The sequence below is a fragment of the Hevea brasiliensis genome, chromosome 6 (assembly GCF_030052815.1).
Source record: "Hevea brasiliensis isolate MT/VB/25A 57/8 chromosome 6, ASM3005281v1, whole genome shotgun sequence".
NCBI classification, from domain to species: Eukaryota; Viridiplantae; Streptophyta; class Magnoliopsida; order Malpighiales; family Euphorbiaceae; genus Hevea; species Hevea brasiliensis.
Genome location: NC_079498.1, coordinates 28,991,603 through 29,018,156, shown reverse-complemented (window position 1 = coordinate 29,018,156; position 26,554 = coordinate 28,991,603). Strand labels below are relative to the sequence as shown.

The window sequence follows — 26,554 nt, the reverse complement described above, 5'->3', positions numbered from 1 at the left end:
TGTGTTTGGTAAAAAGTAATTTATAAGTATATTTATTATTAAAATGATTAAAAAATATATTAAATTATTTCTTAAATAATAAATTGTATTAACAAAATTTTTTACTATAATATTATAAAAATACATATTTTAATTATATAATAATGTAATTTAGATAAACAAATATTTTATTAAAAACTAATAGAAATATATTTTCCTCAAAAATTCTAATAGAAATTATTTTAAGATTCAATTAAATTCATGTAAATTATTTATTTAAATTAACATATATAAAGAAAATAATAAGGGTATACATTGAAATTTTAAAATTAAGTGAGAATAATAAATTAATATGTTTAATCAAATTAATTTGTAAGTATCTAACTTATAAGTACCAGAATGAAAAATTTATTTTTTTGTTTTTTTTTAATTTATAAGTATAATTTATAAAATTTAAATATATTCTAAATAACATATCAACTTAAAATTTTAACTTATAAATTAGTTTAATTGGATTATAAATTAAGTTAAATATTTTATTAATAATATTATTAAATTTAGCTTGATTCACTAAATTGATTTTAGTGAACTGATGATGGGGATATTAAGCTTTGTTGAAATTTTTAATTGAATAAGATAAAAAAGTTGATCAACGAAAAACCAAACGACTCAATTAATTTTTTTATTAATTCGTGTGTTCCAATGTCAACAAGCATCTTGATTCAGTCATCTTAAGATTTTTTTTTTTTTTTTTTAAAGTTCCTATGAGATAGCTAACTTGAAAATTTTTATATTTAATAAAAATAATTTCCTCTATTTAATAAAAAATAATTAAATTGATCATTAAATTTAATCCTTAATATCTTTCAATTTTTTAAGTAATGAATTAAAAAATTATTTTTTATTATTAAAATAAACATTAAAATAAAAGCTAAACTATTATTGTTGAAAGGCGAAAGGGCCCACATTTTCTGTGACATGCATGCATGGACTTAGCAAGGTCATACATTTGCAGAGAGTGCATGTGCATGAACCCATGAAGCGATCCACAGTGAGCCACGTGGGGCCCTACGATTGCTAGATTTACAATAAGGACAGTTACAGGCCAACAACCCACGTGGCTTGTCTCTATCAGTCAATAATTACGCGGGAAACATGAGTCAGCATTTCCGGTGACCTACATTTATTTACCTCAAAACACTGAATGGGCCCCGCACTTCAGCAACAACCACATTTTTTGCTACACTCTCATCCACTCGATGTCAGCCTGCAACCGAATCCACATGTGATCAAGTGCATGGCTAGTTGGCTAGTGGCCTGATCCAGAAGATATTTATCTATGTTGGCGGATGTAGGATTTGTAAAATGTACGTGTGATGCAGAGGAAGATACCCGTGTTGAGAACTTGAGATTCCAGAGAGTTCGTTTCTACTGCCTGTCCAGCCAATCATACAACCGTTCCACGCATGGTAACGTAACATTTTGCTTTTTTAAATTACGCAAAAAGCTCCTTTTAGCTTTCCACTCTAAAAAAGGTTAATTATTAAATACGTAATAAACATTAAAAAATAATATTTTTACCCTCATAAAAAAAAACTCATTTTATAATTAGAATGTGAGTCTCACATAATTATAAGAGATAATATATATACATTGAGTAAATTTAATAATTTTTTCTTAAAAAATCATGCAGTAAATTATTAAGATAAATTTCAATAATTATCTCTAAACTTATATAATAGTCTTTTAATTTTAAAATATAACATAAAATTCTCTTATTTTTTAAATTTTACACAATAAAATTTTTTTCACTTTTAATTATTAATTTTTCAATTAGATACTTATATAAATAGTTTCAACGTGGCACTTAACCAATATTACTCTTTTCTCTTTTATGCAAAGCTTAAAATTATTTTCCTCCACGTAAAACATTATTCCTTTTACAGAGAAGATAATGATTCAATTTACATATAGTTTGAGAGAAAAAAGAAAAATATTGAATAAATACCACGCTATAACTTATAGATCAGTATCTACCTAAAAAACCAGTGATTGTAAATTAGAAAAATTTTACTGAAATTTAAAAATTGAGAGAGTTTTATATTATATTTTTAAGTTGAGAAACTATAGTGTTATAACTATATAAATTCAGGGACGATTGTTAAATTTATCCCAAATTATTAGGTACGATAAGCATGTGTATCTTCACTCCTCGAGTAATGATTTTATCTATCTAATTTTATGGTGTAATGATTTTTATATGAACATTTAATATATTATTTTTTAATATCCAGAATATACCTTATAACTTACCAAATTATTAACATTAGTTGCTATAACCAAATGAGAAAATGTAAAAGGTATTGTCATTGTTGCATGGAAGTTTTTAACTTAGCAGTATAATTTTAATACATATGATGTGTTGTGATTTTATTAGTTTGGTGTACCAAATCATCTAATAACATTGTGTTCCAAGTATATATAATAATTCTTCTTTGAATTTTGTATTGAAAGTCATTTAATATATATAACTTTGACGCTAAGTATTCTTAGCTTTAGTTAATATATAGACTTTATAAAAATATAGCAATTAAAATTTTAAATTCATAAAAATATAACTTTTAAATCTTTAAATTTCATAAAAATGTAATGAAAAATGTATAAATAATGTTTTGTGCCACAATTAGTAAAAATATCCAATGTTTAAGGCGCATGGATGTGACATTGAACAATCAATTAGTTTTTTTTTTTTATTCCACTGATTTATGTAAAATTTAAAAATTATAATTAATTAATATTTGAAATCCTAGTTCTAAAATTCATTGTAGAGTAATGAAGGTTGAAGATGAATTGAAACACAGACTCATTGCAGAGTGCAGAGCAGTAGAGAAAGTTCAAGTTCCAGCAAGCTTTAACTATGTAAATGTGGAGTCACAGCACTCATTTGGACTACAATGACAGATGGAAACAATGGAAAGAAATTTCACAGCTCTGGTCGACTAATAGGTATAGTATGGAAGAGAAGAGATGCATCTTCTTTCAATTGGTTGACGACGGAACGCCTTGTAGTAGATATAAAAGAATATTTAACAATTTGAATGAGAAGATAAAAGGTTGTGAGGATGAAATTGAGGGCTATAAGGATTCAATTGAGCTGGGGAGGTTGAATTGATGACAGTGGTAAAGCAAACTCGGATGCTTATCAGGCTTTTGGAGAATGATCTAAGAATTGAAAATGAAGTGAAGCACTTGCTTGAATAAGAGACAACTCTAAAGCAATTGGTGGAATACATGCAATATGCAATGAGGCTCAGAAGACAGGTATGGATTTTGTATTTGTAGTAGTTAGTAAGTTACCTTCACTATGCACAGAAGGTGTTTGTAAAAATGTCTGTGTGAAGTGAATTGGCACAAAATTGCCCATGACTATGTTATCTGTGTAATTCTGCTTGATATGATGAAATGGAATATTTATGTTATGTTTTTAAAATAATTTACTCATGATAAATGCATAATCAGCTGTACAAAAGCAATTCATGCTCTCAATCTATCATGTATTCTTCTGTATTATTCTGCCAAATCCCCTTGGATCACCTTCTTGACTTTCCTTTTTGCTCTATAACACAGTTGTAAATGCACATTTGCCCCTAACTGCCTTTGAAACTTCTTCTACATGGCTGTGACATCCAAACCATGATTACATATTCCTCATGTCTTTAGCATATTTCTCAGATTTTCAGTTGTTGCTAACCAAACTGTTAATGGAATTCCCTTTGGCAACTATGATTATGTTTAAAGGTTCTTATTTGAAATGTTGTATTGTCTTTTGATTTGCCAGCATGGATCCTTACTCCACAATGGCAAGTATCATACACTTGTGAAATTATTTTTATATTTTTATGTAAAAAAAAATGTTAAAAAGTAATTATATCTTATTAGCCAACCATTGAATTAGTGAACTATTAATTTTAACAAAAATATAATATTTGTTCATTTATTTTCTCAAGATGTTTATTAAAATTTAAATGATTAAAATCACTTTGTGATTAAACCAATCAAAGTTAGTTATAAATTACTAAAAATCAATTTATAAAATATTTCAACTTTATTTATTTTAACAACATTTAAAATAGTAATTTAGGGAAAACAAAAACTGTCTTTTAAGTGAAACACTTTTCAAATTACATTGTGATCTTCAAAAAATAAAAATTTTAATTAATACCTAAAATTTATAAAAATGTAATTATTTAATCATTATAATTAGTGAACGTGCAAATGTGACTTGCACACGATTTTATTTTTTGTTATATTTTTTTAAAATAAAGAAATTCAATAGCTACATTCTTATAAATTCAAAGATTTAATAGTTACATTTTTATATATAAAGTTCAGATGTTAAATGGGATATAATTAAAAGTGAAGGTGTCAATTGACTTTTTATTTAAAGTTTAAGGACCAAAAGATACTTTAAGTTTAGTTTTTTTTTTCTTTTTCTTTTCTCAAGATTTGAATATATGGGCAAAATATACATTATAACCAATTTAATTTTAAATCATTCCCCACAACTTTATTTATTTTTTTTCCATTAATCAGTAGAACAAAATCTCCTTAACTATAAAATTTAAAATTCACCATACTTTTTACTAAAATTTTCTTTTATTAATTGACCAATGCATGATTAAGCGAAATTCTTATAATTTAGTCTTATATATCACAAATTCACAACTTATAATAAAAAATATTAACTACTTCTATATATTTGAGAATAAGCAACCACAATTGAAACTATGGATAAAATTTATTTATTTTATTTATTCTACAAATATAAGAGTAAATTTTCTTTTGTGAAAGGTAAAAATATAAATAAATATTCCAATTAAAACAAAGCAATAATTAATCCAAGGTCATGTGAAGGAAGAGTGTTGGGATCTTTCTACCTTTGTTGCCCCCATTGGTGGGAACTTTATAATTGTCCTTTGCGTTATGGCTCTATTGGTTTCTTATATGGGCAGCATCTTATTTCAATTAGCATATGAGGGACTTGCTTTCTTTCTACTTTCAATCATTGTCATTTACTTTTTCTTATTAATGGAAAATGATTTTATATACATCTCATTATATATATATATTAGTCATTTTATATATTAAGAATAGTAAATAGATAAAATTTTATCAAATATTTAATATAAATTAATTATCATCAATTATCAGTATCAATTATCGGTTATTAATTATATTTAATAGTGGAATCAAGCAGGCCATAATAAAGCTATAGAAGCAAATTCCAATTGATCATCAATCGTTACTTGTGTCATCATAAAGGACCAGATGACAAAATGACTGAGCCCAAATCAAAATTTATGGGTGGGGGAAATACTGATTGATTGCACCTTTCAGCTAAATGGCCAAAACTCCCCATGACAATAATTCCTGCTCCTTCGTCTGTGGCATCAATTACAAGGTTTTGAAGCCTATCAAGCAGGATGCTCTTGCAAGCATATTGCTCCCATACCATACCTTCCAGCATGTGGTGGACCCTATAAAAATTAGCAAAAGGAAGAAGAAATGTCATATATGAGTCCAAGGGATATGATTTCATACAAGAAAGCACACTTATTCTGAAAGCAAGTTGCTCTTTTCAAAAGAGGTCTTGAAGAATTTTGATATGTATTTTCAGAGAAATATGTCAGAAGTGTGTCATTTGAGCCTAAAAGAATATATGGATAACAAAATATCATTATTTTCCTATTTTTGAGAGACTCCCAAAGCCTCAATGGGCCAATTAAGAGAAAAATAAAATTATTTAGTGCACAAATATCCTCACTAATAATTATGTTAGACTCATCTCCCGTATTTTATAGAGATTCCATGCTTATATAAAGTAAGGAAGCATTAAATTTATGTGCTTTAGGAGTATTGTAAAATTTTCTCTTCCAATAAGTAGGTGAAGACTTTGGCCTTGTTTGGTTGGGGATAAAAATGATTTTATTTATATGCATTATCAAATCAACTTTCTGAAAAGTAATGCATTTTTTTTTTCGCATAAGAGAAGTAACTTAAGACTTGGTAATTCTCTAATTAAATATAATATAATTTATTAATTTATCTTTTAATTTATTACATTTTATATTATTTTATGGATATTATTATTTTTTATAATTTAAAAATAAATAACTTTTTGAAAAGTTAATTTATATAATAAATATATTTATATTGTACTTTTTAAAAAATAAGTTACTTAAAAATGTACTATTTTTAAGAAATATATATATACTTTTTAGAAAATGGATAATTTTAAACCAAACAAAGCCTTAATAATTTGATTTTGATGCAGTTAAGTCACTTGTTGGAAAAGAACTCTCATGTTGCATATAATAGAAAAATGCAAACTATATGTTACAAACTATCATAAATTACATTAGTTGTTAAATCCAGCACTAAAGTCATCTTTTTTATATATAAATTAATTGGGTGTTGGTGCATTCTTCAAGAAATGTTAAATAAAAAAAAAATTTTGATATTGGTGGATGAATTGGTCAAAAACCAAATCAGAGTGGCCAATCATTATAACATTTATAATAATTTTGGAGGCTCAGGCTGAGGCTGAGGCTGAGGCTGAGGCTGAAAGTGCATTCACATTATGCATTGTCAAAAGAAAGCAGAAGTAGTCTCTTTCAGGATTGCATTGGTTGAAAAAAATTGCAAATTTTTTTATGATGTCAAATCAATTTCATCCATCTCTCGTCTCAATCCATGTATATATGATATTTGGAAAAAATTGAATAAGCTTGGTAAGATTTCAGCTAAATAAATTTCAGTACCTTTTAATTAAAGTTAAATAAATTTATATTTAATAAAATATTATTTTTTCAATTTTTATAATTTTTACATTTTATTTTAATTAAAATTAATAAATAATTTTTAATATTTAAAATTAAAAAAATATTTTACTTTAAAAAATAATATTTTATTCAGTATTGACTTATTTACTTTATTAGAAAATATATAAAATTATTTGACATAAAACTTAATTTTGAAGACTTTTCCCAATGATATTTTGTCTCATTTTCTTATTTCAAACCCACAATGTGAAAGCAATCTTAGCAATTGATTTTGTTTTCAAACATTAACATTTTACAACCTTATTTATGACATTTTTAAGGTGTTTTACAAGTTTCTTGTGAATTTTGTGTTTTTGCCGACGTTTTATTTGAAGCATTGAGAAGAGGAAACCCATACTTCTATTTTTTGGTTGGAGAAAAACACTTAAAACGACAAAGATGTCTCATTTAATTCCTTCATGAGCCCAACACAAAAGAAAACAGCCCTAGGCTTTCTAATTGGAAGAAAAATTATAGCAGGAGAGAGCAATTACTTCAATGATAAGTTTAACGCATCAGCATCACATATAATCTTTACATCCAAATACAAGAAGGCGAGTCCATGTCCGTCAAATGAATACAACTTCCCACATATAAAATAGAGAACACAATTCTAAAAGAACAGCCTTTCCTAGGGTGTCACTTAAAAAGACTCCCAGGATTCAAGGCCAAAATGAGCTAACAGTCATAAGCTTTCATGTCCATCTCCAAGTTTTAAACCCTAGAATATTTAAAGACTACGCTGGACTGATTTCAAAATATTTCCATGCATATCACATTTATGGATACCAGAAAACTATGATAGATATAAACTATCTTCAAAACCTTTATATATGATGCTGATATTATTGGGCTACGCACATGCTTATGACGTTTCGTTTCCTTGCTCGAGAAGGCTCTCGGCGTCATAACTACTGCCCCAAGCTCTCTGCTTCCATATCTGTTCCACTTCAACGAATGTGAGCCCTTTAGTCTCTGGCACAAACAGAATCACAAACACAACCGCTGCGACAGCCACGCCTCCAAGGATCAAGAAAGTTGGACCTGTTCCCACAGCACTGGCAAGTGAAAGGAAAGTTTGGGCCACGATCAAATTAGAAACCCAATTCACAGTAGCTGCCATTCCACTACATATCCCTCGATAAGCCTCAGGGTAAACCTCTGAGTTCACAGTCCATGGAACTGGTCCCATTCCAGGTGAGAAGAAACAAATGTACAAGGCTAGCCCTAACACTGCAAGCCACCCATAGAGTGAATTTGAAGAATCAGATGATTGGCCAAAGAATGCCCCAGCCAAGATGGCAAGAGAAACAATTACACCAGTTAAGCTTGAGAGAGCCAACTTCTTCCGCCCAAAATGGTCAATAAGGTAAATGCCAAGAATGCTTCCAGCAGCATTCATTGCAGCAATGATGAGGGAAAGGAGAAGTGCTATTTGGTTGGAACTAAAGCCAGCCATTTGAACAATAGTTGGGCTATAGTACATAACTGTATTGATGCCTGTGAACTGTTGAAAAGCCTGCAACATCACAAAATGCTTGGTCATTCATTAAGCACTGAGAGTTCCTATTTGCAAATAACATTTTATCTAGTTCATATAAATTCCTTTATATATATATATATATATATATATATATATATATATATATTTTTTTTTTTTTTATTTATTTTTTTTTTTTTCCTTCCTTCACTTGGTTGCTTGCACAACTCACCAGAAAGTTGACAATATGCAGCATGATATCACAAACACTGACAAGATTCCTAAAAGCACGTCCAAGCAAATGCAATCACCTGGACGCATATTCAACATAACACATTTTCTTTTGGTTTATAGAAGAAAGAAATTCAATATAGAGAAGCACCAACAGCTCACATCTTGGATCTCTAATGCTGGAAACAGGTTGTGTCAAGAGCACACCAAACTTACGCATAGCCACAATTCTATATTCAACAACCAGGAGATGAATCTATACAATGAATTCCAAAGCTCACACCCTGTAAGTTCCATTTCTTGGAAGAAGGGGTCAACAAAAAAATTATTTACAGTGTACTGCACAAATCCAAATGGCACCTTTCTCGAGGCTAGTCCGTAAAAAGATGAAAGATAAAACAAGAAAAAAGGCCCCCAACTAAGAGAGAAAAAAGAACTAATTTGAGAAAAGTGAAAGGAGATAACTAAAAGTACTAGACATTAAAGTGTTCAAAACACATTGAAATACTAGAATTTATTATCAAATAAAAAAGAAGAAGAAGAACACAACATGGACATTTATGGATCTCAATTTCTTATCAACTAGACTAGGACAACTAGAAAGACTTGCAAAATGTTCATTCTTAATAAACAGACAAAGACTTGACTACAAAACAATCCTAATACTCTAGATGATCCAAAATTTCCACAAAAATATGTGAAAGCATATTTGCAAAAATAAGGATCTTTTCCAAATGAAAATTATATTATAAATTTGACCATTTGCCACATAACTTTGCCAAATGGTAATCAAGTACCTAGATGTCTTGATTGCAACATCACTGATGGAGCCTATCTTCCAATCCAGAGTGCAGCACATAGAATAATTAATGTTCATCAAGCATGCTCAATCTAATGACAAAGTCAGTATTAGGATGCATAGGAATTGAGAATTTTTGCCTGATCTTACCTGAAGTCCAGCCCCAGCAAGAAATGCAAGTCTGATTTCTTTTGATTTGAACACATCCAAGTATCTGATATTATTCTGTTTCTGGCGATCTTCCTCTGAAGAGGCAGATAGGTGATCAATTTCATCCTCCAATCGGGCAATGTCATATATTTTGGCGAGTACCATGATGGCCTTATCTTTATCATCCTGCATATTAAAATGAGAACTATTAGCTGGTTTGTGATGGTATTTTCAAAGTACTTTCTGCACAGAATGATTGGCACATTGAATACCTTCATAAAAAGCCAACGAGGAGATTCTGGCATACAGAGCATAAAACAGAACTGAACCACAGCTGGCACCGCTGCAACTCCGAGCATCCACCGCCAGGTTCCAGAGACCTGTCAACGCAACAACATTAGAAAGCAAAAAACAAGACAAAAATTTGGAAAACCCAGAAAGAAAGAATAATCGTGCCCAGAAAATTGCCTTCACATCAACCCAGCTACTTATCAGGTAAAGTAAGTTTTGAAAATTTCAATTGTGTTCAAATATTAAAATATATTTTATTAATAAAATATAAAAGTAAAATATAAATTAATATATTATAAAAAATAATATAAAGTATTTAGAATGTTTTCAACCACTTTTTTATTTGCTCTATTAGATAGATTTTAAATTTAAATTTCCTTTGCATAAAGTATTTTAGAGGTGAGCATTCGATTCGAACCGAATTGAACAAAATCGAATTGAATTAAATTATAAAAATCAAATTATATATTTTAAAAATCGAATTGAACTAAAATGAGTAAAAAATTGAATCGAATCGAATCGCTCTATTTCGGTTCAACTTGGTTTAAACTGATCAGTTTTATTTTTGATTGATTTTTTAATTTAGACTTGATTTTTAAGTTATTTGGTCTATTTTGACTTTGATTTGAACTTAATAACCATTAATTAATGAAATTAAACAATTAATATATATATATATATATATATATATATATAATTATATATAATTCATAAATTTCCCATTAAAATAAATCAATTCAAAAATCGATTCGGTTCAGTTTGATTCAATTTGAACATATAAATTACTATTCGGTTCGGTTTGGTTTAATCAATTTTTTTCTCTTCAAAACTGAATCGAACCGAAATAATCGAAATTTTTATAATGTAAAACTGAACCGAACCGAATCGATTGAATTTTAAAATTGAACCAATTAAACCGAATTGACTCAATTTAAATTCGATTTTTTGATTTGAACTGAAATTTGCTCAACCCTAAAGTATTTGCACATCAAATACAAAATAAATTATTAACAAACACAACATAAAAGCTTTGGCCAAATATATCATTTCTCCCATAAATTTTATCAAACAAATTTCATGGCACTCTAAATGTTTAAAGCGTCTCATATATTTACATATCTCAATTTTTATAAAAGTAAAATAAAAATACCTTTCAGATCCTTATATATATTATTGTTAATAAATTTTGAGTGAATAAATTACTAAATCTATCTTTATCGATGGATCTTGAATTCTTGTTGTTTTTTTTTCTCTTGTTTAATAAATTTTTATTTATTTTTATTGTTGAGATATTTCATTCCCTTTTAGAAAAAAATATTTTATAAGGTGCAAATCATTCCTTCAATAAGAAATCTAAATTTAGAGTTCGTACGATAAAACTCATAAAAAATTATAGAGTTAAAAAGTAAAGTGTGCAGCTCGCCTATTATTCAACTTACATGTTTTATCAATTTTATTGGATTTTCCAAATTTTTCATATTTATTTTTTATTATGAGTAGTCAATTTCAGTTATGCAAAAATATAATATATTAATTTATAATTTTCTTTTATACTATATTTTTAATTAATGAAATATATATATTTTTTTCATTTATACCAAAAAAAACTCATTAATTCAACTTAAAAAAGCTAATTTTTTTCTTAAGAAGAGTAATAACTTAATTAATCAGTTAAATGTATGCCTGTGTGATTTTAATTGAATTAAATTCATTTATATTTTTGAACAGTAAAGTAATATTTATAATAATTTTTTAAAATAGAGAATGAATTTTTACAAGACTTGAATAAAAAAAAATGTGTAAAATTAGGCCAATGATTCACCATAGATCTAATATTTAATTATTTTACTAATTAAAATATCCAAATTGTCCTATCACATTATAAATTACAACAATCATATAAAAAAAAATTAAATGCAACTATTGTAAATTCAACATTATGAAATTTATTTATATTATTATTTTAATTATGTGTACATTTCTTATGATTTTGTATAAAATTTACTTTAAATATTTATTTTTAAAATTATTAAAATTTATTTTTATATAAAATTAATTTTTTATTAACTAAAAAAACATTGTGATTTGTCAACATTAAAAAGTTGGAAAGAGAGTGAGAAAATCATTTTCCTCTCTCATCAATTTCAAGCATTCTTTTAGCAATATTAGGAGGCTAATCCATATTTATATATATATATATATATATTTTAATGTTAATTTCTATTAATTCACTTTAATAATTATTATGTACTTAATGAGTTTTGACTTAATAATATTGAAATTACCGTTAAAATTATAATATTATAACATAAATTTCAAATTTAATAAAAAAAATATGAAATAAAACTCAAGTATGCACTTATATTTTTCTATGATCAATATTCAAGTAAATTAATTTTTGATTTTTTTCATTAAATCTACCCAAAACTTTCAGTTAAGTTCAAATAAATTCATTTTTTATAAAATAAATATGTAAATTTTTTTAAAATTTTTAGTAGTAACATATTAATTTTTATATTTTAAATATTAAAAATTAAGATAAAAAATAGAAAAAAAAAATTAAAACTAAAAACAAGAGTCCAGATTGATATCGATCTAGTTTCTTTGTAAAAATCAGTGCTGGAATCTCCTTGATCTCAAGAAATTTTTAAAATCTCGATCTAGTTTTATTTTTCATCACTATCTAACAGTAAACTATCTTAACCTGACTGAGCTAAGACCCAAACCTATACAAATCAACCCACAAACCGAACCTATCCAACCAAAAACCCCTAAGAAATCTGGGACGGAAACAGAGACCTCTCGCTGATCATGGTTGCCACCGTCCAAGGCATTGATTCACGACCAGAGCCAACAAGAAACGTCCACATCGCATAGATCACAAATGCCTTTGACCACACAACACCTCAGCTAAACAAGGAGACCTCCAACTTCCTCAGCTAATAAGATGAATAGCTCAATATCGATGAGAGGTGTTGCCACAGAGCTCTCTCTAGCATGGAGTCGACAAGATGACCTTCCTAGCCAGGTATAGAAATAGATCCTGGAGTTGCAAAAATGGCTAGAGCAATAGAAGCCCACCCACCACAAAGTGCTAACCTAGTAGAAAAAAGAAAGAAAATTTACGCGCCACAAACTCTTTATTTACAGTAGGAGTGTTTATATTGCCCCTTCTTCATTGTTTTTAACAAGCATCGATTTGGATTATATCCGTTTGATAATTTTCAAAACTGAAATCAAATCGAAATATATCAAATTATATAATTTCAAACCCATAATCAATATAACTCAAATGAAAATCATAAAAATTAGGTCCAATTAGTACAATTTAATCGGCTTGAATAATTTCATGTACACCCCTATGACGGCAACAGAAGCTAGAAAATCAAAGAAAAAAACTTTTTCTTTCTTAAGCAAGAGAGTTGTCTCTGCCTGGCTACCAGCTATAGGAATCTCAACTTGTAAATTTTATCACCTAAAACCAAGCATGGGTGTGATCCAGTTTTGGGTCGGAATCGAAATTGGATCAGCGCTTTTAGTCCTAAAAGCTGGGGACCTGAGACCGAGCTAAATGGTTTTCATTGGTTCTGATTTTATTTGGCTCAATTTCAATTTAATTTTCATTAATTTCAATTAGATTCAATTTGATTAAATTTACGATCAATAATTTTATAATTTTTAATAATGTAAAAAATTCTAATTTTTAATTTGAAACCAAACCAAATCATTTAAAATTAATCTAATTTAATTTTGATCCAATTACAAGTTCAATTTATATTTAAATTTTGATTTTTTTTTTGCATTTTAGTGCATATTTTAAATATAAAAAAATAAAATATTTAAAAAATTGTTTAGTGGTTGAAAATTGTTTAGTGGCTATAAATTATCAATCCATAACTAAAAATTACTAATTAAATTTTTTAAAAAAATATTTTAAAAAAAAAAAACATCAACACGACACAAAGAAAAGCAACCACCAAGTGGGTGGTCCATGAACCAAACATAGGATAAACGAAAGCATACAAACAAAAAGCAGGTAATTTTTATAGTTTATCTTTTAATTTTATTTTATATTTCATTTTTATTTCTTAAATTTAATTTATTAGTAAAAATAATTTTAATTTTAATTTTATTTTATTTTATAAAAATTTCTCTGGCCTATTTTCAATAAATTTTTAAATTTAAAATAAAATAAAATTATCTTTTTAATTTATTTCCTCGTACACTTAAAAAATATTAGTCGTTTTAATCTCACCTAGAGCTATCAATAAAATACCAAAGCTATCATAATGACCTGAAGAAAAAAAAAAAAACAAAAAAGGATAATTTGCCATTGATTATAAAGTATTAAAACTGCATTTATAAACTTCACGTTACACCTCAGATAAATTTTTTTAATCTAAAAACTTGCTATTATAAGTTAGAGAGTTTCTTTTTATGAAATAAAATTAAAGTTTATAGATTTTTTAATAATAAATTGAAGTTAAATGATAGAACATTAAAAAAAAATAGTTTTGTAATCGATTTTTGTAACTGACTGAAATTGGTTGCTATTAGCAATCAATTTTTAATTTTTCTTTAGTAAAATAATTAATTTTTAAAAATTAAGCAACTGATTAAAAAATCGATTGTTATTAGTAATCGATTTATAATTGATTGTTAAATTGGTCACTAATCAATATTAGAAAAATATTAAATATTCGATTATCAACCGATTTTAAAATCAGCTGCTATTAAGAACAAATTAAAAAATCGAAGGCTAAAATTAGTTGCTAAATTAAAAAATTATTTTAATTGGCTCTGAAACTTAACAACCATTTTGTAATAGATTACGAAATTTAATTACAATTAGCAATCAATTTAAGTTAGCTGTAAAAATCAGTGGCTTTAAAAGGCTTCAAATTTGCAACTGATTATTTGTTTATTATTATCAACAACTGATACTTCCAATCAATTTAAATCAATTGCTAAATTTTTCCTCTAAAAATTTTCATTCAATTTTTTATTTTTTTATATACAATCGATTTGTAAATCAGTTGCTAATAATAATTAATTTTTACAACCGAATGAAATCGGTTGCAACAGATAGGAAATCGTTTGCAAAATTTGTCCCCCAAAAATTACAGCCCAATTTTATTTTATTTTTTCAATTTGCAATCAATTTATGAATTGGTTACTAATAATAATTAATTTTTACAATCAATTTTGTAATAAATTATGAATCGGTTACAAAATTTTTCTCTAAAAAATTTTCTCCCAATTTTTAGAAAAAAATAGCAACTGACAATCAGTTGTTACAATCAATTACTAATTCGCTTATATAAACTACTACACATTTTCTTTTCCCATTACTCATTTTATTTTTTTCTCTTTTTTCTTCATTATCTTTGTCTTTATCATCTATTTTATTCATCTTTTTTTTTATTTATAATCTATTTTCTAAATCATTTTTTTCTTTCTTATTCATTTTCTTTTTCATGACCCTTTTCTTACTCATTTTTCTTCATCGTTAACTTTTTCTTTTTTTCTACTTTCTTCTTCATCATCTTTTTCTTTCTCATTTTTCTTCTTCATCTTCTTTTTCTTTCTCATATAATTTCTTCTTCATCCTTTTATTTTCTTATCTTTTTTATTTAATTTGTTTTTTATTATAATATATATATATATATATATATATATATATATATATTACATTATTTATAATACTATTTTTAGTACTAATTAATTTTTTCTTAATTTTTTATTATAATATATATATATGTCAATTTTTTATTAATTTATCTTATAAATATATTTTTTAATTATTTTGATTAGTAATTGTTATTAGTAATTTTTTTTAATTATATTTTTATATTAATTTTGTAGTACTGTTTTTTCATTAATAATTTATTATTTTAATAATTTTTATAATAATTTTTTATTAATAAATTATTATTTTATAATTTTTTAGACTAAGTTATTTATGATAATTTTTATTTGTTATTTGAAAATTTAATTTTTTTATTTTTTTAAATTAGCAACAGATTTTTTTATTGCTAAATTAGTTACAAATAGCAATCAATTTACAAAAAATTTATAAAATTGTAAAATTAAAAACTCTAATTTTTTTATGGTCAATTATTTTTTCATTAAAATTTTATTTTTTAAAATATAATTAATTTAGTAATCGATTCAATTATTGGTTGCTATTTGCAATCAACCTTATTTTAACCGATTGAAATTGGTTGCTAAATTGATTAGCCACAAATTTGGTTGCTAATTCAATTTTTTAATGTAATCAAAGTAAAATATGAAATAAATTTTAGGGACAGACTGTAAAAATTATCTAACGAAAAGTATAAAATATATATATATATATATATATATATATATATTAAAATTAAAATTTTAATTGATTTTAAATGTATACTTCCTGATATAATTTAATGCAATTAAAATTGTTTTAAAATTTTCAATATATTCAAATTTTAATAGATAAAAAAAAATTTATTTTTATTAATTGAACTAATACTCATAATAAACATAAATAAAAGAAAGTGGGGAGGAGAAATGCTGAGTTTCTTTTTCACCAAAGGGAATCTTAGCCAAAATTACATATTCTAGCTAGTGGAGAATGAAATAAGTATTAATGGGATCCACACATGGGGAATCAAGATCATGTGGCTTCTAAAAGGATAAGAAAGAAAACAAGTGCTCCATAATCAATTAACCCTATAATAAAAAAAAAAATAAATTAAATTAAATAATATATAGATATATAATTATATATTTGATGAAAATTACAAGGTAAACAAGAAGTACTTATCATGGAAAATGATTGATAAGTGCCGTGAAGTATTAGCCTTTGTCTTCACATCAGAAGTACATCTTATCTAGTCATCTACACGTGGGCGGCTTTTGGCTTATGCACAAGCAAAGTGGATGTAGATGATCCTGCATAAATAAAGAACAAGAAATAGTTATCCCAATCCCTTTTTTTTTTTTCTTAATTATGCTTTAATTGAATTGAAATTTAAAATCTCATAAAAAAAATTAAATTAATTTTAATATTACTTAATTAGAATTTATTAATGTATTCAATATTAATAAAAGCTAATGATATGAAAAATCAAAATTTATATATATATTTTAAATTTACTATCTATTTTTATTTATTTTAATTTGAATTAAAATGTTAATAAATAATTTATTTAATTTAAAGAATTAAACTTAAAATATTCATAAATAATTTAATATTGGACTATCTTGTTTCACACTTTGAAAATTGGCAGAATTCATAAGGTTTGTGTAATTTTGTTAGAATCGTTATTAAAAAAACACTTTTTTAATATATTAATTAAAAATATTAAAAAAATAATTTAAAATTAAATTTTAAAAAGTTTAATAATAAAAATAATAAAATAATTTTTTCTAAATCATTTTTTTTTAACAGCATCTAAAATTACTAGTAACAAAATCAAATGAGCGTTAAGTTAGTGGTACTATAATTATTTCTAAAATTATAAGGCGTTAACTTTGAGTCTCAGTTAAAATTAACTGTAAAAAAAAATAAAATTATGATTAAAATCATAATTTAAGCTAAAAATTGATAAAATTAAAAAAAATAATAGATTTGAAAACAGTGTGAAGTTGGGATTTTTAGGTTATTAGATCTATTAATAATTAATTTTATTTTTGAGAATTAGTATAAATAGATTATTAAAAAAAAACAGAATTTAAGATAATTAATTTATCTGTAGTCAAATTAAACAATCAACATGATATGATATTGAAAATAGACAATTTAGGTAGGTTATCTATTTATAGTTATGGTGGCTCTAACGTTCTTATCACTCTTTTTCACTTAGAAAGAAAGGATACATTATTTTCATTACAAGTGGAAGCTCCATTGACCTTAATTAAAAAAAAAAATTATTGGATAAAATAAAATAAAATTACAAAATACTTAAAATTAATTTAATATATTAAAATTATTTTTAACATCATATAATCTTAAATTTAAATCTAATTAAAGTTAACTATAAAAAATTTCCTAAAATGCATAAATTTTATAGACAGTTTTGGTTTATAGTTTAATAATTGTTATCGATTATTAGTAGGGGCTTTATATATATATATATATATATATATATATATATATAAAAGAGCCCTTCTCTCTATAAATTTCTTGTTTTCCTTTAAGAGACAGTAAAAATTCTCGAATTTGATCCAACTCATCTCGAACTTGATTCTTGATTCTGCTATGATCTCGATTTGCATTGGCAAGAATGAAAATATTTTATTCTGTCTTGAATCCGTGTAACTCGTCTTACATAATAATATATTATTTTTTTATTAAAAAATATTTTATTTCTATATATTTATATGTTTAAATATTATAATTTTAAAAAAAATATAGATGTATTGTTAAAATAATATCTAAAATTTGTATTTCTAATTATATTTAATTTTTTACTAAATAAATTTATATTATATATTAATAATTTAAAATTAAAAAATAAAAAAAGAACTCCCTATGTGGAAACCTGCCTCGCCCCACTTTCTGACGGGAAAGTTTTTGCTCCAGCATCAAACTCCTATGGGGCGGAGACGGGTAGAGAGATCCCTACCTCAATCTGCTCTGTTACCATTCCTATCTCCCCTTTCATCTTTTTTTTTCTTTCAATATTCTCTCTCTTCTTTTCTTTTTTCTTTTCCTCTTTGATTTTCACTTTGGGTGGCCACTGGCGAGTATTTTCACCAATGGCAACCTCTTTGCTTTCTTTTTTATTAGGTTTTTTTTCTTTAATAAATCTATATTTATTTAGAATAGATTTTGGATATATATCTTTAAATTTATCATTATTGATAGATTTTAAGTAAATAAATTTTCATATATATCTTTATTAGTATATTTTAAGTTTTTGTGTGTTTCTTTTTTTTTAATAGAGTTATTTTATTTTTTTATTATTGAAATATTTTATTTTTTTTAAAAATATATTTTATGAGATGCAAATAGTTCATTTGATAAGAAACTTAAATTTAGAGATTATCTGATAGAATTCGTAAAGAAAAAAAATTATGTAGTTGAAGAGTGGAGTTCACACTATACCTATTGACCAATCTATATGCTCTGTCAACAGTATCAAATTTTTCAAGTTTTTTATATTATTTTTTATATGAGTATATTATTTTTTATATGAGTAATTAATTTCATTTATATAAAATATAATATATCAGATTTGTACTTCCCTTTTGTAATATACTTCTAATTAATAAAATATTTTAATTTTTATATAAAAAATTAAATTGATAACTAAAAATTTAAAATTTTAATAACACATTTATATTTTGAAATTGTTGAGTGTGGAAAAGTAAAATTAGTGATTAGAAGTTGCAATATTCATTACGTATAGTGGTTTAGAAAATTCTAGACAAATGATGATCTTATCTATAACAATCAATCGTGGTATCCATCAATTATTATGTTGAAATTAGTTCTCTATTTAGATAACTATAATTTTCAATAATTTCATAATGTAAATGATTTATATATCCATTACATTATACACAATTTTTTTATTAGTATTTACAAAACTTCTAGAAAGAATAAATAAATTCTATTAAAATTTGAAAATTTTCAATTTTTGACTAAGTTAAATTCAAATATTATCATTAATTATATTAATAATTTATTAATTAAACAGTTATCTTAATTATAATAATAAATTAATAATTATTATTGGACTTATTTATTAATTGAATATTATTTTATAATAATATAGGTCACTATCATTTCCCAATCCCACTATCGGCCAATAATGGCGTACAAGTTTTACTAAGCAATTGTTGCAGCCACCTTTCACATCACATTTGATTAAAAAAAAAATTAGGAATATCTGTTATGGTGATGATCGATATAATGTGTCTGACTTTGAATATTCGATTTAATTTATAAATTAATTAAATTTATTTATAAATATAATAATATTTAATTTAATTTAATTTATAAATTAAAAAATTATTTAAAATTAGTTAAACAAATATTTTTACTTATAATTCATATATTTATTTTAAAATTATGTTTGATGAAATAAAAAATTATATTATTTTAATAATTTTTTAAAGTATTAATATTATCCTTATTTTAATGATCATAACATTAAATAATAAATATTTTCTTATTATTTGAGTAAATTAAATTATTTTTAAATATCTTTTAATCAATCACTAAATTATTTAAAAATTAATTTTAAATAATTTTATTAAATAATTAATCATTCATTTTAAAATAAATTTATAAATTTAAAAATATATTTTAAATTAAAATTTAAAAGTAAAAAATAACTAAATGAAACACTCTCTAAAAGCATATCATTCGCTCATTTGAGTTTTTTTTCTTTTTTTTCAATTTATATAAAAAGAAAATAATATAATGTTTAAATTTAAAACAATTAGTTTTTAAATATCGTTGAAAAATAATTTAAAATAATTATTTAATTATTTTGACGCATTTATAATTAAAATATATTAAATTTAAAATTTTATAATAAAGGTTTTTTTTAAAAGAATGCTGTTTTAATACAACTCAAACACTAATACTAGCCTAAAATCTGAAACCAAGCTGCTGCTAAGTACATTGTATTGTACATGTTTAATTGTGGACCCAATTACTTACACGTGTTCAACAAATGTTATTTTCATCCATATTTAGAAGTTATATTTAATTAATGCAACAAAGGTTTATTTGATCATCATATTAGCTTTATTCATTTTACCCTAATTAGTCAAATTATATATATATATCTAAAAGAGGGCACACTTTTACTGTTGCTAAGCACAGTAAAAAGATTCTCTTGCCCCTCTATTTTACTTCTTCCACTTTTTTTCCGCCATATGATCCCTTTATTTTATTAAAATAATTTTATTTATAATAAAATTTAATTTATTATTCTAATAATAATATTGTGATTATTTTGTCAATTAAGATTCTTATTTTTAATGTCTTTATTTTCTTAAAAAAAATTTATTTTATTTTTAAAAATAAAAATTATTAATTATTATTTTATTATTTTTAATTTTTACATGATATATTTTCAAATTTTTAACATATTATCATATTTTTTTAATTAATTAAATTATCTAAATTAGAAGATGAAAGTTTAAGAATAGTATTATGCTTCATTTGAGATGGGTTAATTAATTTACTTTTCTAACTAATATTACTATTATTTATTTTATAATTAGAATTCACATTTAAATATATAGATCTTAAACTAAAACTATATACGCATAAATAATATAGTGAAAAATTAAAATTTTATTTCATTTAAATTAATTAATAATTTTAATAATTATTGATAAATAAAAATTTTATTTATAAGATATAAGTATAATATTTATATTATTAAAAAATATAGTTAAATAAATTTTTAATATAATTTTTATTAATTATATTAATATAAAAAAATAAAACCACAAAGTCAGTGCGAGCTTCACGCTTATATATATATATATATTCACTCAAGAGTGCATCAAACCAAGAGTCGATTCAGAATTTATATAAAAATCAAACCAAAATCAATTAAAATTGAATTAATCATAATATAATTTGAACCATATTAGAATGAGTCTGATTAATTTTGTTTTGAGCCAAAATCAAATTTATATTATTAGCGTCAAATTCGTCAATTGATTGCTGAAAGTGTTTTTTTTTTTAAGTGAAATCTCACTTGTTTAATTGACTTGGTTAATGAAATACAATTAAATATTTTTTTTAAATATCATTTTATTAAAAAAAATCAAATTATATATATATTAAAACTGTGTTTGTTTCACATAAAATATTTTTTTAAAAAATATTTTTTATATTTTTTAATATTTTAAACATTTAAGAAAATAACTCAATAAAAAAAATTTTTAATGCGTGTCGCATGATCTTGAATATATATATATATATATATATATATATATATATATATTACAAATTGTATATATAATATAAACATATATTAATTAAATAATAAAAAATATTTTAATAAAAAATATTTTTTATATAAAAATTTTTATTTTTTTCTAAAATAAAAAAGAGACTAAATATTAATTTATGCTAAAACCTATCTTATTGACTTGCAAATCCGAAAAAAAGAATAAAAAGAAGAAATAATTGTAGGCTTTTAAGTAAAGAAACATTTGATGCGGTATCTTTGGGAATAATTCCTGGAATCGAAGCACACCATGTTCAAAGACGCAATCAACTTGTCATGACTTTGAATACAAAATCTACATGCAATCATATTCTTATTTTATTATTGCAAATTATTGTTTTTTTTTTTTCTAAAAATCGATCAATATCTTTTACGTTTTATTTAATTCCTTTCCCACTCGCCACAAAATCTTGCAAGAACCAATGCCCACCGATTCATACTTGTTCTGGTTATGTTTTTGTCTTCTGGTATAACATATATAGCATTTTCTTTTCTTGTGGATCCGTTTCTTGCATAAAAAAATAATTTATATATAAGAATTATTTTTTAAGAAAATATTTTTTATTATTTAATTTTAATATTAAATTAATAATATAAATTTATATTATATATATATATAAAAATATTTTTACATTTTAATAACATTATTAAAGTAAAAAAAATAACTTTTTTCCTTTAAAAAAATTATTTTTCTTAAAATATTTGATTTTTTTATTTAGAAAATATTTTCTATTGCCTAAGTGTTTCAAATATTAGGAAATGCAAAAAAAAAAAAAATTAATAAAATAATTTTTTTTTCAAAATAAATGAAACTTTATAGAGTGTTTGGCTTAGTTTATAAAAATTAGTTGATAAACATATAATGCTTATAAGTTAATTTAATCTTATATGTATTTAAAATTATAAATAGTTATATGTTTAATTAAAATACTTTTAAGTAGTTGATAAATAAATGATGTGTTTGGTAAAAATTAATTTATAAGTATATTTATTATTAAAATGATTAAAAATGATATTAAATTATTTTACTATAATATTATAAAAATATATATTTTAATTATATAATAATGCAATTTAAATAAACAAATATTTTGTTAAAAACTAATAGAAATATATTTTCTTCCAAAATTCTAGTAGAAATTATTTTAAGATTCAATTAAATTCATGTAAATTATTTATTTAAATTAATATATATAAAGAAAATAATGAGGGTATGCATTAAAATTTTAAAATTAAGTGAGAATAATAAATTAATATATTTGATCAAACTAATTTATAAGTATTAGAATGAAAAACTTATTTCTTTATTTTTTTTTAATTTATAAGTACAATTTATAAAATTTAAATATATTCTAAATAACATATCAACTTAAAATTCTAACTTATAAATTAGTTTAACTGGGTTATAAATTAAGTTAAATATTTTATTAATAATATTATTAAATTTAGCTTGATTCACTAAATTGATTTTAGTAAACTTTGTTGAAATTTTTAATTGAATAAGATAAAAAAGTTGATCAACTAAAAACCAAACGACTCAATTAATTTTTTATTAATTCGTGTGATCTAATGTCAACTAGCATCTTGATTCAGTCATCTTAAGGCTTTTTTTTTTTTTTTTTTTTAAGTTCCTATGAGATAGCTAACTTGAAAATTTTATATTTAATAAAAATAATTTCCTCTATTTAATAAAAAATAATTAAATTGATCATTAAATTTAATCCTTAATATCTTTAAATTTTTTACTAATGAATTAAAAAATTATTTTTAATTATTACAATAAACATTAAAATAAAAGCTAAACTATTATTGTTGAAAGGTGAAAGGGCCCACATTTTCTGTGACATGCATGCATGGACTTAGTAAGGTCATACATTTGCAGAGAGTGCATGTGCATGAACCCATGAAGCGATCCCCAATGAGCCGCGTGGGGCCCTACGATTGCGAGATTTACAATAAGGACAGTTACAGGCCAACAACCCACGTGGCTTGTCTCTATCAGTCAATAATTACGCGGGAAACATGAGTCAGCATTTCCGGTGACCTACATTTATTTGCCTCAAAACACTGAATGGGCCCCGCACTTCAGCAACTACCACATTTTTTGCTACACTCTCATCCACTCGATGTCAGCCTGCAACCGAATCTACATGTGATCAAGAGCATGGCCAGTTGGCTAGAGGCCTGATCCAGAAGATGTTTATCTATGTTGGCGGATGTAGGATTTGTAAAATGTACGTGTGATGCAGAGGAAGATACCCGTGTTGAGAACTTGAGATTCCAGAGAGTTCTTTTCTACTGCCTGTCCAGCCAATCATACAACCGTTCCATGCATGGTAACGTAACATTTTCCTTTTTTAAATTACGCAAAAGGCCCCTTTTAGCTTTCCACTCTAAAAAAGGTTAATTATTAAATACGTCATAAATATTAAAAAATAATATTTTTTTTCTCATAAAATTTTTTTATAATTAAAGTGTGAAACTCATATAATTATAAGAGATAATATATATACAGTGAGTGTATCTAATAATTTTTTCTTAAAAAATCATTAAATAAATTATTATGATAAATTTTAATAATTATCCATAAACTTATATAGTTGTCTTTTAATTTTAAAATATAACATAAAATTCTCTTACTTTTTAAATTTTACATAGTAAAATTCATTTCAATTCCAATTACTAATTTTTCAATTAGATACTGATATAAATAGTTTTAATGTGGCACTTAACCAATATTTCTCTTTTCTCTTTTATGCAAAGCTTAAAATTATGTTTCTCTATATAAAACATTATTCCTTTTACAGATAAGATAATGATTCAATTTACATATAACTTAAGAAAGAAAAGAAAAATATTGAATAAGTGTCACGCTATAACTTCTAGGTTAGTATCTATCTAAAAAATTAGTGATTGGAAATTAGAAAAATTTTACTATGTAAAATTTAAAAGTTAAGAGAGTTTTACATTATATTTTTAAGTTGAGAGATTATAGTGTTATAACTATATAAATTCAGGAACGATTATTAAAATTTATCTCAAATTGTGCATCTTCATTCGTAGAGTAATGATTTTATCTTTTTAGTTTTATGGTGTAATGATTTTTATATGGATATTTAATACATTATTTTTTAATTTATAGAATATACCTTATAACTTACCAAGTTATTAACATTAGTTGCTATAACCAAATGAGAAAATGTAAAAGGTATTGTCATTGTTGCATTGAAGTTTTTAACTTAACAGTATAATTTTAATACATATGATGTGTCGTGATTTTATTAGTTCGGTGTACCAAATCATCTAATAACATTGTGTTCCAAGTATATATAATAATTCTTCTTTGAATTTTGTATTGAAAGTCATTTAATATATATAACTTTGACGCTAAGTATTCTTAGCTTTAGTTAATATATAGACTTTATAAAAATATAGCAATTAAAATTTTAAATTCATAAAAATATAACTTTTAAATCTTTAAATTTCATAAAAATGTAATGAAAAATGTATAAATAATGTTTTGTGCCACAATTAGTAAAAATGATCCAATGTTTAAGGCGCATGGATGTGACATTGAACAATCAATTAGTTTTTTTTTTTTTATTCCACTGATTTATGTAAAATTTAAAAATTATAATTAATTAATATTTGAAATCCTAGTTCTAAAATTCATTGTAGAGTAATGAAGGTTGAAGATGAATTGAAACACAGACTCATTGCAGAGTGCAGAGCAGTAGAGAAAGTTCAAGTTCCAGCAAGCTTTAACTATGTAAATGTGGAGTCACAGCACTCATTTGGACTACAATGACAGATGGAAACAATGGAAAGAAATTTCACAGCTCTGGTCGACTAATAGGTATAGTATGGAAGAGAAGAGATGCATCTTCTTTCAATTGGTTGACGACGGAACGCCTTGTAGTAGATATAAAAGAATATTTAACAATTTGAATGAGAAGATAAAAGGTTGTGAGGATGAAATTGAGGGCTATAAGGATTCAATTGAGCTGGGGAGGTTGAATTGATGACAGTGGTAAAGCAAACTCGGATGCTTATCAGGCTTTTGGAGAATGATCTAAGAATTGAAAATGAAGTGAAGCACTTGCTTGAATAAGAGACAACTCTAAAGCAATTGGTGGAATACATGCAATATGCAATGAGGCTCAGAAGACAGGTATAGATTTTGTATTTGTAGTAGTTAGTAAGTTATCTTCATTATGCACAGAAGGTGTTTGTAAAAATGTCTGTGTTAAGTGAATTGGCACAAAATTGCCCATGACTATGTTATCTGTGTAATTCTGCTTGATATGATGAAATGGAATGTTTATGTTATGTTATTAAAATAATTGACTCATGATAAATGCATAATCAGCTGTACAAAAGCAATTCATGCTCTCAATCTATCATGTATTCTTCTGTATTATTCTGCCAAATCCCCTTGGATCACCTTCTTGACTTTCCTTTTTGCTCTATAACACAGTTGTAAATGCACATTTGCCCCTAACTGCCTTTGAAACTTCTTCTACATGGCTGTGACATCCAAACCATGATTACATATTCCTCATGTCTTTAGCATATTTCTCAGATTTTCAGTTGTTGCTAACCAAACTGTTAATGGAATTCCCTTTGGCAACTATGATTATGTTTAAAGGTTCTTATTTGAAATGTTGTATTGTCTTTTGATTTGCCAGTATGGATCCTTACTCCACAATGGCAAGTATCATACACTTGTGAAATTATTTTTATATTTTTATGTAAAAAAAAATGTTAAAAAGTAATT

The 26,554-nt window shown here is 24.4% G+C and overlaps 1 protein-coding gene and 1 long non-coding RNA gene across 2 annotated transcripts; one reads left to right on the top strand and one right to left on the bottom strand.

Moving 5' to 3' along the window:
• Positions 1-2,699: 2,699 nt before the first annotated feature.
• Positions 2,700-26,194, top strand: LOC131180807 (uncharacterized). Its single transcript, XR_009149495.1, has 2 exons — positions 2,700-3,300; positions 25,456-26,194. It is a non-coding gene; the product is annotated as an uncharacterized LOC131180807 (long non-coding RNA).
• On the bottom strand, positions 7,545-8,840 carry LOC131180806 (inositol transporter 1-like). Its single transcript, XM_058148535.1, has 2 exons — positions 8,573-8,840; positions 7,545-8,379 (listed from the first exon to the last, which is right to left on the bottom strand). The coding sequence occupies exons 1-2, from the start codon at positions 8,594-8,596 to the stop codon at positions 7,726-7,728; spliced, it is 678 nt and encodes a 225-aa protein (XP_058004518.1). The 5' UTR covers positions 8,597-8,840; the 3' UTR covers positions 7,545-7,725.
• Positions 26,195-26,554: the final 360 nt, after the last annotated feature.

What these genes read in the sequence shown, in the direction of transcription:
- LOC131180806 (XM_058148535.1), bottom strand. Translation starts at nt 8,596, where the DNA reads ATGCTGCATATTGTCAACTTTCTG. An exon ending in TGCATATTGTCAACTTTCTG is followed by an intron (nt 8,380 to 8,572) that starts GTGAGTTGTGCA and finishes GTGATGTTGCAG; the next exon opens with GCTTTTCAACAGTTCACAGG.